The sequence below is a fragment of the Aquarana catesbeiana genome, linkage group LG05, assembly GCF_042186555.1.
Source record: "Aquarana catesbeiana isolate 2022-GZ linkage group LG05, ASM4218655v1, whole genome shotgun sequence".
In the NCBI taxonomy this organism is placed as follows: Eukaryota; Metazoa; Chordata; class Amphibia; order Anura; family Ranidae; genus Aquarana; species Aquarana catesbeiana.
In genome coordinates this window covers 421292869-421307950 of record NC_133328.1, presented here as the reverse complement: position 1 = coordinate 421307950, position 15082 = coordinate 421292869, and the positions used below count along the sequence as shown (strand labels likewise).

Genomic DNA, 15082 nt, shown 5'->3' with positions numbered 1-15082 from the left:
GGAAGGAAGAGAAACATATCAGTGAGAAGCAATCTTCTTTTGTAAGTAAACAAAGAAAAGCCTAAGCTAAACTCAATAACTGACTAACAAAAATACATTTAAAAAACTTTATCCTGCTAGGGTACTGTGAGAGGAGCATAATTTTCTTTTTGGGTCAGTCACTTGCTTCTGGCCTGGACTGGCAATACTGTTTGCTGGTATTTAGGCAGATGGCCATCTTGTTTACCAAGTGAACCAGAAAAGCATAAACTAATCTGAATGACTGATTAAAAAATAAAACCTGATTATATGTAATTTGGCACAGGAATAATAGCCTATTTTTTTTTTTGGGGGGGGGGGGGGTCACACACTTTTGCACTGGACTGGTAATATTGTTTGCTGGGTTTGGTTCAAGCAGTCATATTGTTTAGCAAATGATCCCAAAAAAAACTAAACTAATCTGAGTGACTGACTGACTAAAAATTAAAGCACTGTATCATGGTGCACAGTAAAAACAGTATCATTTCTTTTGGGGACCTGGTAGTCATTCACTTATTTCTGGACTGGTAATGCTGGGATTTGGGAACTGATCAGTCATCATCATTAGCAAGTGAACCTGAAATATCTAAAATAATCTAAATAATTGATTTACTAATAGTTGAGAAACTACAGTATACTGTGTTAGAATGGTAAAATCTATTTGGGGTTCCTCACATGCACTTTATATAGCTTTCTAGAATATCCTTTTTGTATGCACACAGCCCTGTCCTGTGATAATCTGGTGCATGTGAAAATTAAATGAGAGCTCCATCTGGTTGTTGAATATGTCAATTACAAGAACAGGCCCACAAAAGCCTGTGTACCTCCAGAAACACAGTGCTCTACCAAAATAATTAAACTAACTTTAACAACTTTAATAATATTTGCAATGTTGCACATTAAATTGAATGATATATTTATCTTTGGATATGTTGCAGCTGGGGTTTTATTTGTTTATTTTTTTGCCCTAGGAATTAAAACCTCCTCATAGAGATGTTCTCCATGCAGCCCAGCAACACTGATCCATTCCTGAAAAAAATCCTCAAGTCAACTGTCAACAAGCAAAATTTAACACAGTCCTCCAGTAGCATTGCCCCATATACATTTTAAAGTCAACGTACACCAAGTAAGATGCAACACAGTTATATCCTCCAGAAGACGTGCCCTGTTCCTGATGCCATTTCTTGGTCAACGTTCACCAAGCAAGGTGTAACACAGAGATGCCCTCCAGATGTTGACAACTTGGAGCCTTTTTTTGGAGGAAAGTATACCACATTTTTCTTAATTGGGCCAAAAATCTTGACATGCATTAAAGTCTTGTTTTGTTAATAATTTTATTTTCCTTTCTCCTAAAAGTCTGATTTCCAAAACTCAAACTCACTCCTCCAGGTCAACAGATAGCACGCTTAAGACGAAGAGGAATCCTTCACAATCTAACTGTGCTGAGGCCTAGTCTGAGGTAAATGCCAACATTTTTACAAACTTACACACAAACAATTTGCAGAGACATTACAAATAATATTATGGTATCTGTTACCAATAGGTTTTGCTAACATATCTTCTAAAAGAAGTTCAGCCACAAGTGCGAAAACATTAAAGAATATGAACAGAATATATGTAAAACTGCTCCAGAAAAGAGATTACGGGAGGCTAAAAAAGGACTCGTCAGCAAAAACAATGCCTGCAAAAACATTCTACTATTTCTAATTCTGCACATTTTGCAATGTTAAGTTTGTATGTCAGTGACCAGGTCACTGAACAGGCATGGAAACTACAAGGGATGACACAGGGAGACAAAGGAGTGTAACTTGGGTTTCCACCTCATCCCTTTAAACCCCAACACATATGAATTACATAGGTTCTTAGGCTAATTTAATGCAGATAAGGCACAAAGTGAGTTTAATTACCACCCTAATCAGCCACAGAGCCTGTGTAATTAATATGTGTTCGGTTTTAAAGGGATGAGGTGGCAACCTAGTGTAACCCATTCTGAATGTAACTAATCTACTTCATGTTCAAATACACCTCCAACAACTGTAGAAAATGTTATCTTATGTGCAGACCTGCTTTGTTCAAGCACTGCTTCTGCCAAATCTGTAATGTTATACCGTGTTATGCCTTCCATATCTACACAGCCTATTATTTCATGCCAAAAGGTGTAATCTGTAATTTTGTTATTCAATATGCCTTCTGTAAGTTCAGAATTTTCAGATTTGGTCTCTACATCTGCCGAGTCATTTCCCACATGTTCTGATATGTCTTCTACATCAAGTCTAAAGCATTTTTGGCACCAGATGTACTAGTTGTCAAGTACAACTACTAAATTATGCTATTTCTAAAAGCACACCCTAATCCACTATCATCAGATGCTAATAATGTGATACCTTTTTATTGTTATAAAGTCTACTTTAGCCCTTTCCCCAGTGATAGCTCAATTCAAATAAAATGTTAATGTCTTGCCTTTCCAGGGGCATACAGTTTACCTTTGCCCTGTGCCCAGTGTTTGCACAGTCCAAAGAAAATGTCTTATATTTTATATAAAAACCCAAGAAATATTTTGTTCCACTGGTTGGCCTTACAGTACTAACCAAAAAGTCCATTAATTAATGGTTGTAAGGTTTAAAATGTACATGTATGCGTATGCAGGAAGTAGGAGCAGTGGAAGAGGGAGATAGCCAATAATCATGTTAGCGACTTGCTAAATTTGCCATGCACAGAAGGAATTGACAGGAATGATATGAATGGGGGCCCTGGGGGTGGAACGACTGGACAGAGGGGCTGACATGACAATGAGAAGAATGACAGAAAGCAATAAGAGATAGAAAAGAGTAAATCTTGACAGATTCTCACTTCATACTTTTTTGTAGTTCATTTTTTAATTAGTCACTCACTTGTGACAGCTAGGTTATTTAGTAAGTGAGCTAGAAATGCCTAACGTAATCTCAAAAACTGACTGATGAAAAATTAACAAACTATATCCTGTGGAACGGTACGAATTACTTAATTTATATAGAAGTCAGTCCTTCACTTCTAGGGATGGGCCAAACACCCCCCGGTTCGGTTCGCACCAGAATACATGAACAGGCAAAAAGTTCTAGCGAATATGCGAACCCTATTAAAGTCTATGGGAGACGAACATGAAAAATCAAAAGTGCTCATTTTAAAGGCTTATATGCAAGTTATTGCCATAAAAAGTGTATGGGTACCTGGGTACTGCCCTAGGGGACATGTATCAATGCAAAAAAAAAAGTTTTTAAAACAATCGTTTTTTCAGGAGCAGTGATTTCAATAATGCTTAAAGTGAAACAATGAAAATGAAATATTCCTCTAAATACCGTGCCTGGGGGTCCCCCTAGTCTGCCTGTAAAGTGGCGCATCTGTGCGATGTGTAGAACAGTGCTACAGCAAAATGATATTTCTAAAGGAAAAAATGTAATTTAAACTTGCTCGCGGCTGTAATGTATTGCCGGCTCCAGGAAACATAGATGAAAAATCAAGGAAAAAAATGGAGTAGGGTGCCCCCCAGTCCATACCAGGCCCTTCGGGTCTGGTATGGATTTTAAGGGGAACTCCACACCAAAATCTAAAAGAAAAATTGGCGTGGGGGGCCCCCCAAAATCCATACCAGACCCTTATCCGAGCATGTAGCCTGGAGGTCAGGATGGGGGGGACGAGTGAGCACACCAGGACCTGAACCACACCAGGCCACATGCCCTCAACATGAGGAGGGTGCTTTGGGGTCCCCCCCAAAACACCTTGTCCCCATGTTGATGGGGACAAGAGCCCCTTCCCGACAACCCTGGCCATCGGTTGTCAGGGTCTGCGGGCAGGGGGCTCATCGTAATCTGGAACCCCCAGATCCCCACCCCCCTATGTGAAAGGGTATCAGTTACATTGTACCCCTGCCTATTCACCAAAAAAGTGTCAAAAAGTAAAAACCACAAGAGACAGTTTTTGACAATTCCTTTATTAAAAAAGAAAAAAAGTGTCCCACGATGTCCATCCATCTTCAATCACGCCGCCCGGGCGGACGCGAAAAATAAAAATAAAAAATCTCTGCCTCCAAAGACTGCTGTCTTTTTGTTTTGACAGCTCTTATATAGGCTCTGATGACATCAAAAGGGGCAGGTCACCCAGTTACATCACGGGGTGGCCCCGCCCTTGCCTATATAACAGCTGTCAAAGCCAAGAGACAGCAGTTGCCAAGATGCTTCCCATCGGGGAAGAGCTTTTTTATTTTTCTCTATTTTTTGGGTCCGTCGGGAGGCATGATTGAAGATGGATGGACATCGTGGGACACTTTTTTTCTTTTTTAATAAAGGAATTGTCAAAAACTGGCTCTTGTGGTTTTTACTTTTGGCACTTTTTTTGGTGACTGGGTAGGGGTACAATGTACCCGATACCCATTCACATAAGGGGGGCGTGATCTGGGGGTCCCCCTGTTAAAGGGGGCTTTCAGATTCCAATAAGCCCCCCACCCACAGACCCCGACAACTGATGGCCAGGGTTGTCGGGAAGAGGCTCTTGTCCCCATCAACATGGGGACAAGGCACTTTGGGGAGCACCCCAAAGCACCCTCCCCATGTTGAGGGCAAGCAGCCTGCTAGGCTGCTTGCTTGGATAAGGGTCTGGTATGGATTTTGGGGGGACACCACGCCACTTTTTTTACATTTTGGTGTGGAGTTCCCCTTAAAATCTATACCTGACGCAAAGGGCCTGGTATGGATTTTGGGGGGACTCCATGTCATTGTTTTTCTTAATCCTCTCATAGGGTTTCCCTTAACCACTTCAATACACTATATTATATACTCTGCACTGCACTATATATTCTCCACTGTATTATATATACTACACTGACTGCACTATATACTCTGCAATGTATTATATATACTATACGGACTGCACTATATACTCTGAACTGTATTATATATACTATATGGACTGCACTATATACTCTGAACTGCATTATTTATACTATATAGACTGCACTATATACTCTGTACTGCATTATATATACTATACTGCCTGCACTATATACTCTGAATTGCATTATATATACTATACAGACTGCACTATATACTCTGAACTACATTATATATACAAACTGCATGATATATTCTGAACTGTATTACACGTACTGTACAGACTGCACTATATACTCTGAACTGCATTATATATACTATACGGACTGCACTATATACTCTGAACTGCATTATTTACTGTATACGCACTGCACCATATACTCTGAACTGCATTATATATTCTATACGGACTGCACTATATACTCTGAACTGCATTATATATACTATACGGACTGCACAATATACTCTGAACTGCATTATATATACTATTATACTATACAGACTGCGCTATATATTCTGAACTGCATTATATATACTATACAGACTGCACTATATACTCTGAACTGCATTATATATTCTATACGGACTGCACTATATACTCTGAACTGCATTATATATATATATGCTACACTGACTGACTGCACACTACACTACACTACCTGCCTAATCTCCATTTATTCACTATATATGGCCGCAGTGTAAGCAGCAGCCTTATTTAGTGTGGGGCTTGGACTTAGCTCCTGAGCCATGATTGGCAGGGTGCCTTTGGCCAATCATAGCTCTCACAGCACATCTCGAAGGGAGGAGGGGGAAGGAGGAGGGGGAAGCATGGAGGACACAGGAGGCGTCCCACAGCGATGCCACCGTCACCCGCTGCCTGACCCGCCACTAAAATGGGGTAAGTGCTGGGCATAAAGCAAGCGGGTGGGGTCACAGTGGTGGCATTTGATGGGCACAAGTGGCGGCATTTTATGGGCACAAGTGGCTGCATTTGATGGGCACAAGTGGCTGCATATGACGGGCACAAGTGGCTGTATTTGATGGGCACAAGTGGCTGCATTTGATGGGCACACTGGCTGCAATTTATGGCACAGTGGCTGCATTTGATGGGCACAATGGCTGCAATTTATGGCACAGTGGCTGCATTTGATGGGCACAGGGGCTGCATTTGATGGGCACAGTGAGGCTGCAATTGATGGGTTTTTTTCAGTTTGTTTGCGCCCCCCTAAATAATTTGAGCACCAGCCACCACTGGTCAGCCTCATTGGCATTCAGAAATTGCATTCAGCACTTTTGTTGTCTCGGCCGTATGAGGCTCCAAGTCAGAAGTGAAGGCGCTGCCATCTTCCCCCAGGGACTCCTGCTCTTTGTGTCAAAATTTTTCAAGTTTTCAGCTGAATTCAGATGCTTTGCGCAGAGGAGACATAACGTGCCAAGAATGCGGGTCTTTTGGAGTAGGAATTGTGTATGAAGTTCAGGATATTCTCCAGGACATCTAGGAAAGGTTACAGTGAAGACAGTGCTTCTTTCATATGTGTCCTACTCTATTGTGCTTCAGGCAATGCCCCACAAAAAAATTATTTGTTAAAGATGAATATAAAAATCAGGCAATAATCCCAATCATACCACCCTCTCCCTTGGAGGCATAGGATAGTCCTGTAAGACTAACAGTCTTACAAACAGTAAAATAAAGGGTAACAGAGCCAGTAATAGCTACAACCTGAGGCTATTACAAAGGGGTTAAAAGTTTACATTTTAGCTGAAAACCTGTGGGTACAGTTAAAGAGTACATTAACTCTTTAAAGATTGCCTAATTCTACATAACTGATGTCAACATCTTGAGGACTCATTAAAGCAATGATTTCAGCTTTTTACTTCTGGTCACCATCCCCATCCTACCTAGCAACATTTGCTTGACTAGTTTTGGTCATCCTCATCATATTGGGAATTACTGTATATGTAACTGTATCTTGTTCAGAAAAATAGAAATCAGACAGACCAATTGTCATATTATATTTAATGGTTGCATTATACAGTAAATACATACTTTCATAACTAATGTCAACATATCGAGCACTGGGTATTATAAATATTTCAGCTCTGTACGAATGGTTATCCTCATCATGTTCAGCATGACTTGATTAATCAATTATTGGTCATCCGCATTATACTTAAAAACACAAAAGCTTGACCAATTACTATATATGTATTTTTCCTGTCATCTGTTTGTTTGCTGTTGCTTTTCTATTGTATCTTGTTCAGTGAAAATAAAAATGTGGAAATCAGATGGATCTTTTGCATGAATTTATTACAAATACAATTCAAATTACTATTCTTTTGTGTTAGGCCCCTTTCACACGGGCGCCTCCGCTAAGTGGAATCCGCTTGCTGAGCGGGGGATCTGTCTGCTGATCCCTGCTGAGTAGGCTGATGACCGGTCCCTGTCCGCTCCGCTATGCAGAGTGGACACGGACACAGTCCCGTTCTCCTTTATGGGGCAATAGGATGGAAACAGATCACCTGTCCATTTCCATCTGATGCCATCCGATCTCCCAGACAGATGGGGAATAGGACCACCATCCATCTGTTTTTGGCAGACAGGATCGGATCGGATGGTGGTTGGTGCTGACATCCGCCACTCCATAGAAGAGATTTGAAGGTTCGATCAGGTACACCTAAAAAACTGACAGGCTTATCTGATTGGACAGCCCACGTGAAAGTGGCCTTAAGTTGTTGTTTCAGAAATAAAGGCAATGTTGTTGGATGAAGATTGTAGCTGTATCATGTGAAAAAGTCAGTAAAGGTGGGTCACCAGACCTAAAATCTCCCTATGGGCCCCAGATTCCCAGTCTTCCACTATCTATATTTGCTTAACTCCTTCCTGCCGAGTGTACGCACATATGCGGCCTCGGCTTTAAGGCCGCATATGTGCCTTGGCATTAGGCTGTAATGTCTACAGCTGCAGGCATCATCCCGGTACCGTTTTTTAGAACGGGCGGTCGGTTGGCTCTTCAGGGATAACAACCGATGCGGCTAAAAGCCGCTCGGCTGTTATACCTGAGGAGCGAAAGAGGACTCCCCCTTCCACCACCTGCCGACACTACGGCACTTCCGCCAGCTAAAGTAAGACTGGAAGGAACCCAGAAATGGCTTCCTTCCAGTCTTCTTTCTGTAAACACGGGAGCGACGTCACGTCACTTCCGGTTTACTAGGCTGCCAATGACGCCATTTAAAAAAGAAATTACATTATTCAGAATCGCCGTTTTTGGTGATCTGAATACTTTGACATGCAAAGGAGGGATTTGGGGTCTTTTGAACCCCCGATCCCTCCATAAAGAGTACCTGTCACCACCTATTACTGTCACAAGGGATGTTTACATTCCTTGTGACAGCAATAAAAGTGATCAAAGTGATTTTTTTTTAAAGTAACAATGTAAAAAAATAAATAAATAAATAAAATAAATAAGAAAAAAAAATTATTTTGTTTTTTAAAGTGCCCCTGTCCCCGGGAGCTCGCGCAGCAAAGAAAGCGCACACGTAAGTCGCGCCCGCATATGTAAACGGTGTTCAAATCACACATATGAGGTATGGCCGTGATTGTCAGAGCAAGAGCAATAATATTAGCACTAGTACTCCTCTGTAACTCTAACCTGGTAACCTTTTTTTTAAAGCACTGCCTATGGAGATTTTTAGGTACCGTAGTTTGTCACCATTCCACGAGTGTGCGCAGTTTCAAAGCATGACATGTTGGGTATCTATTGACTCTGTGTAACATCATCTTTCACATTATAGAAAAAAATGGGGACACAAGCTCTGGTGACCTTGGTGACAATGATGGATTCTCTCACTTTAGAGGGATTTTCTCTCACTTCCTCTTTTGGCAATGAGAAATCTCCCAAATGAGACACTGATAGCAAAAATAAACCTTACAGGGGTCAAATCCCTCCCTTACTCTATTAATAATGAAAAATAAAACTGTTTCCCTGTAAAATGCAAAAAAATTATTTTTCACTTTCAATACCCAATCATATGCAGATGCTTTCCACATCATTGGGTAATTGATGTGCATATTCACACAATGTTTTGAGTAAAGATTCTCAACTTCCGGGGGAAATCGCCCTCAATGTTTTAGCCCAGAATGCCCCAGCCCATACACATAGTGCAAGATAATACCAAAAGCTCTGCTTACAATGGCCAAACTTTGCGTTGATACCTGTCAAAAATATGAACTTCTCCAGCACATAAATTACTATTTTAAGAGAAAGAGAAGTTTTTTTTACTTAATTAAACATATGTTTAAGCAGCTTGTTTTTTAATTCACGTTTTAGGTACTGAAAGATTTTATCAAGTACATTAGCCACATATGTGACCAAGATGGGAAAATTGGTGATTTGTACCTTGAACTAAACAAACTTTCATATGAAAGTAAGTAAAAAAAAAAAAGTTTGTAAGTTTTTGTTTTTTTGACTTTGCAAAGGATGTAATGTACGGTTATGTCCTTTACAGTAATTTGTTCAGTCCTGTACAATGAGAGATGTGGACTTCTCCAAGAAGCTTGTACCGAAGATGCCTTGACTTTCATAAAATCAGTAAAAAAGGTACTAAATATAAATTCTAATTTCTAATTAGTCACCTTTCACTCCAAGATGTTATATTTTTAAAATGTAGGTGATATTAAGTCATTGTTTTAAATTAGGGGTTAATAAATTTGATGAGGGTTTGTAAAGGCAGAATATAAATATTTTCAAAGGAGGTGGCTAAAGGTTCAAATGCATTTATTAATTGTGAAGATAGGGAGGTCTGGTGAGCCCCAAACTGTGTAGAGGTAATGTTGTAATCAATAAAGTGCCACCCTAATTTTACCAAAATGTCCAAGTTGCCAATAGAAATGGTCAGATTTAAATCTCACGCCTGTCCTAGGCAATTATAGGGGGTGGGGTTGACAACTTTAAAAGAACAGATTTTGACAAAAAGCAGGGAAATTTAGAAACAATGCAGACATGTTATAAACCTCCACTAGTAAAGTTGCCTAAAAATTCCTAGTAAGGCCTGTAGTAAATCGCCTGGCAGAGCAGCTTAAAGCTATATACATTTTAAATCTGTTTTTTTTAACTACCATAACCAAACTTTTTACATAATCCCTAAGTTCTGTTCTAATGTACCAACCACGATAAAAAAGTGGTCACCTTGTTGTATGAGAAGACAACAATCAGGTAGACACCAAACAGGTCCAGAAAGCTAATATAACACGTTAGATATCCTAAGGGAAATATGCATAAGATCAAAAAAATGTTTCCAATGATCTCCAATATCCTTCTGTTATATAATATTTTGGTTGTCAGATTGTGAAAACGTATATGGAAATAACAATGTATTTAGGCTAGTTGGCATTAAGTGTATGCTCACTGAAGCATAATAAAATACTCCAATCACCTAACAACACATTCCCTCAGACCCTTTGATTAGATGTAAATAGATCTGAAAAACCCTTTCCGTGGACTGCAAAAAATTGTTGCATTTGGCAACAGCAGCTCTCATATGGCATCATAACTACTAAAGATACAGCAAGTCACTTACTCTGCAAGTGAAGTGGACATCTACATGAAACCCAAGAACAGGCAACCTTTACTCCATGTATAACTTAAGGCAAAACTTTTTGTTTTGTTTTAGACAGAATTGAGAGGGATTAGAAGACCAGGTTTTTATTGCTGCCTGTGACTCTGTTAGGGAGATTCACCCTCTCTATTGTCCTGTCATTTAAAGTGTTAGTAAAACAAAATAACAAATGTTGGGTTGGTTTGGCTATGGGACAGGAAATGAAGGGAAATCTCCCCAATGGGACACAGATGGCAAAAAAAACCTGACAAGGGTTAGAACCCCTTCCTCCTTACTCCATCCAAAATTAAAAAAAAAAAGTTCTGACTATAGTTCAACTTTAAGTATTTTTCACTTTGAATCTGTCAGATCACCTGAGACCAGGTGACAGATGCACGCCATTGGGGTCAGGAGTGCACCACTAAGGTAGTGGACTTTGTGGCTGACTGCCGTGGATGGAGCTCTGAGTGCTTCAGGAAAGCAGGTCCTCTGGAGCACCAACACAGATCCCACTGGGAGCTAGAGCATGAGATTCTGCGGAGTCTAAGAGCCAGCAGGTGTTCACCAGAGCCCCTAGCGGTGGGGATGGACTTCGCTGCAACTGGCTCCAGGTCGCGGCCCCCAGGGTCTCCCTGCTCATGCTCACGGTAGGCTACTGAAGGATAGAGAGGAAGCAGCAGACCGGGACAACAAGGGATAGTCAGGGCAACGAGCAGACAGGGGTAGTCAAGGAACCCGCGAAAGGTCAGGGTATGAAGCAGACAAGGATAGTCAAGAACAATAGTATAGAAAGTGAAAATGCTGCGCTAAACCCAAAACTAAAATACAAGCAGCTAGCACACAAACAGACCAAGTTCAAGGAAGGATAACAACAAAACAGTGCAGCGCTCAAATATTAAACGTGTGATAAGAGCATGTACAGTGAACACCTTTACAGATGTGAAAACATGTAAGCATCAAATGATAATCAAATGTCCAGTGTGCAATATGGAACAGCAAAACCATTAAAAATAATAAAAACAGTAAAGAAAAAGTCCATATGAGGAGTAGTAGCTCTTCAAGTTTGGAAAATATAAATGTGAAAATTTGAGCATCAAATGGTGTCTGGTATAAATATGGAACAGCAAAGTGAAGTAAAGTTCATATAGGAAGTGTTGGAGGGATGTCTCTTCAGGTTGGAAGGTGCCGATAAACATCAAAAGGCATATAAATATTCAATGAGGAATAAGAGGGTACCCGTACCGGATCCGTAGGATGCACATACCATATGGCAGTACGTCAGAAAGGCATAGGGGGAATCTCCCGTAGTATCCAGACAAGGTGATGTCTTTATAAGCCACAAGCCCCAATGGATGTTGATGGGCAGGAGCAGGAGCAACTGCAATCAACATGTGGCCTGGAGCATGACCAAAAAAAGAACCTTTTTTTCAGTTTTTTTTGGTCATGGCTTACAGTAAAGAACCCTCTACCCTACCCTGTGGCCCAACAATTTATTAGACAGCTCCGGGAGTCTTCTTCCGACTTCGGGGGTCTTGGTCCGACTTCTCCGGCGTCTTCTCCCGGTGTTCGGCTTCTTCTCCTGGTGTTCCACCTCTTCTCCCAGTGTCTGCTATCTTCTGCCGGGCCCCTCCGCTATTTTCTGCTCTTTTGCCGCTCTTTTGCTAGCGGTGGCCCGGCCATCGCCGTCTTGTGTCTTGTTCCTTCTTCTTTTCTTCTTTCGATGTTGACACGACGCTGTCTCCCGTTGTTATTGTGTGAGCGGTGCGCGGTCACTTATATAGGCATGGGGTGGGGTCACCGGGTGAAGTCACCTGGTGACCCCGTCCCCTTGTGACATCACTGTCCCAGCGCATGCTGGGACTGTGACGTCACAAGGGGGCAGGGTCACCGCCTATATAAATGGTTGTGCAGCTCGCACACAGCATTCCAGTGGGAGAGAGCATTGTGTCAACATCATAAGAAGAAGAGAAGAAGAGAAGAAGGAACAAGAAGCAAGAAACAAAACACAAGACGGCAAAGACCAGGCCACCGCTAGCAAAAGAGTGGTAAAAGAGCAGAAGATAGCGGAGGGGCCCGGCAGAAGATAGCGGACACCGGGAGAAGAGGCGGAACACCGGGAGAAGAAGCCGAACACCGGGAGAAGACGCCGGAGAGAGCGGAGAAGTCGGAAGAAGACCCCCGAAGTCGGAAGAAGACCCCAAAGTTGGAAGATGAACCCCTGGAGCTGCCTAATAAATTACTTTTAAAACCTGTGTAGTGTGTTTTTTTATTGACACATTTTTCCCTAGGTGAATGGGTAGGGGTACCATGTACCCCATACTCATTCACATAGGGTGGGGGGCCGGGATCTGGGGGCACCCTTATTAAAGGGGTCTCCCAGATTCTGATAAGCTCTCCGCCCGCAGACCCCGACAACCAACGGCCAGGGTTGTTGGGAAGAGTCCCTTGTCCTCATCAACATGGGGACAAGTTGCTTTGGGGTGGGGGGGCCCGCAGGGTGCCCCCCTTCACCAAAGCACCCAACCCCCCATGTTGAGGGCATCTGGCCTGGTACAGTCCAGGAGGGGGGGCGCACGCTCGTCCCCACCCCCTTTCCTGACCGGCCGGGCTGCGTGCTCGGATAAGGGTCTGGTATGGATTTTGGGGGGGACCCCCACTGCGATTACAATCCATACCAGACCTAAGGGCCTGGTGTGCCCCTGGGGGGGGAACCCACACCGTTTTTTTATTTAAAATTTGGCGCGGTGTTCCCCCTCATGAGTCATACCAGACAGCTGTCAGCACTGCCTGTCACTCATCGCGAAAGGGAAAAAAGAATATGTTCCACACTGACTATCTCTACCTCTGCCCCCCGCCGTCGCCTAGTTTAAAAACCCCTCTACTTTTTTGGCAATCTTTACTCCCAGCTGATCTGCACCCTCCTCATTTAGGTGCAGTCTGTCCCTTCTAAAGTACTGGTGACCGACTGAGAAGACAGAGTTGGGAATCCAGAATTTGGCTAACCTCGCACTCCTGATTATCCTCAGAAACCGGGCCATGGTAAGAAGAGGATGAGAGAATTTATTGAGAACTCAAGGCTTCAGAAGGGAAACATTGAAGGAGTTTGAGATTTTGAGGCTTTTAGTAATCTGAAGTTTGAAACAAATCAGATTCAGCTTAGAAGTTATAGAGTATGGGCCAATGAATCTTGGGTCAAACTTCAGAGAAGGAACCCGGAGCTTGATATTTCTGGTGGAAAGACAGACTTTGTCCCCAGGCTGTAGAGAAGGAGGTTTACGCTGCAACGGTCGGCAAAACCTTTGAATTTGTCAGCAGCTGCCTGGAGGGAATCATGAATGTCACCCCAAATAGAATTGAAAGATTACTGAGTCATAGTCAAAGCTGGAATGTCTGGAGAACAGGTCATAGGAAGAGGGAGCTGAGGGTGTCTTCCATAAACTATAAAAAAGGGTGTGTTCTGAGAACTGATGTTTACTTTAGTGAGAGAATTCTGCCCACAGAAGTAGAGAGGACCAATCGTCATGATGAGCAGAGACTTAGGTGCGGAGAAAGGCCTCTAACTGCTGATTAACCCTCTTAGTCTGTCCATTGGATTGAGGGTGGTAAGAAGAGGAAAAATCCAAGACGATATTGAGGGATTTGCAAAAGGCTCTCCAAAAATGAGAAGTAAATTGAACACCCCTGTCGGAAACAATATGAGAAGGAACCCCATGGAGGTGGAAAATTTCTTGAACAAAAATGGGAACCAAAGCAGGAGCAGAAGGAAGACCAGGAAGAGGAAAAAAATGAGCCATCTTGGAGAACTGATCGATTACCACCCAAATGATTGTATTATTCTCAGACAGTGGGAGATTGGTGATACAATCCATGGCAATGTGAGACCAGGGCTCCTTAGGAATGGGCAAGGGCATGGGAAGACCAGCAGGAGTTTGTGTGGAGGATTTAGACTGAGCACAGATATGACAAGCCTTAACGTAGTCTTTGACATCCAAGCGAAGAGTAGTGGTAATTGATGAGCATGAAGGATTGGAGGAACCCAGCATGACCTGCCACCTTGGAATCATGTCCCCAACGAAGGATCTTAGCTTTTAGCTCAGTGGGGACAAAGGTCTTGCCAGGAGGAATTTTTTACTCCAGGGTGGTGGAATGGGCAAGAATGCATGAGGTCGGAATGATCGGTTCATGTTCAGGGATGGGCTTCTCATCCAAAGTGTCAAATGACCTGGAGAGTGCATCAGCCCGACTGGCAGGTTTGTATGTAATCGTGAAGTTAAAATGGGAAAAGAAAAGGCTCCACCTGGCCTGTCTGGGATTCAGTCGTTTGGCATTCTGCAAGTACTGCAGATTTTTATGATTTTTAAAATCGTTATGGAGTGAGGGGAACCCTCCAAAAGATGACGCCATACCTCTAATACCAATTTAATTGCAAGAAGTTCCCGATCACCAATAGCATAATTTCTCTCTACCTGAGATTTTTTTTTGGAGAAGAACGCACAAGGTTGATGTTTCTTCTCAAAGGTTTGAAGAAGCACAGCTCCTACCCCCATGGAAGAAGCGTCAACTTCAATAAAAAATGGATCCCCAAGATTAGGTCTCCTCATGAGAGG

At 42.3% G+C, this 15082-nt stretch overlaps 1 protein-coding gene across 1 annotated transcript in view; it reads left to right on the top strand.

Annotated features, from left to right (window-relative positions):
- Positions 1–15082, top strand: part of LOC141146038 (1,25-dihydroxyvitamin D(3) 24-hydroxylase, mitochondrial-like) — a 92135-nt gene that overhangs the window by 52080 nt on the left and 24973 nt on the right. Inside the window, exons 4-5 of the mRNA XM_073632799.1 lie at positions 9209–9305; positions 9387–9478. Coding sequence (XP_073488900.1) covers positions 9209–9305; positions 9387–9478 — 189 coding nt within the window. The remainder of the gene's footprint in view (positions 1–9208; positions 9306–9386; positions 9479–15082) is intronic.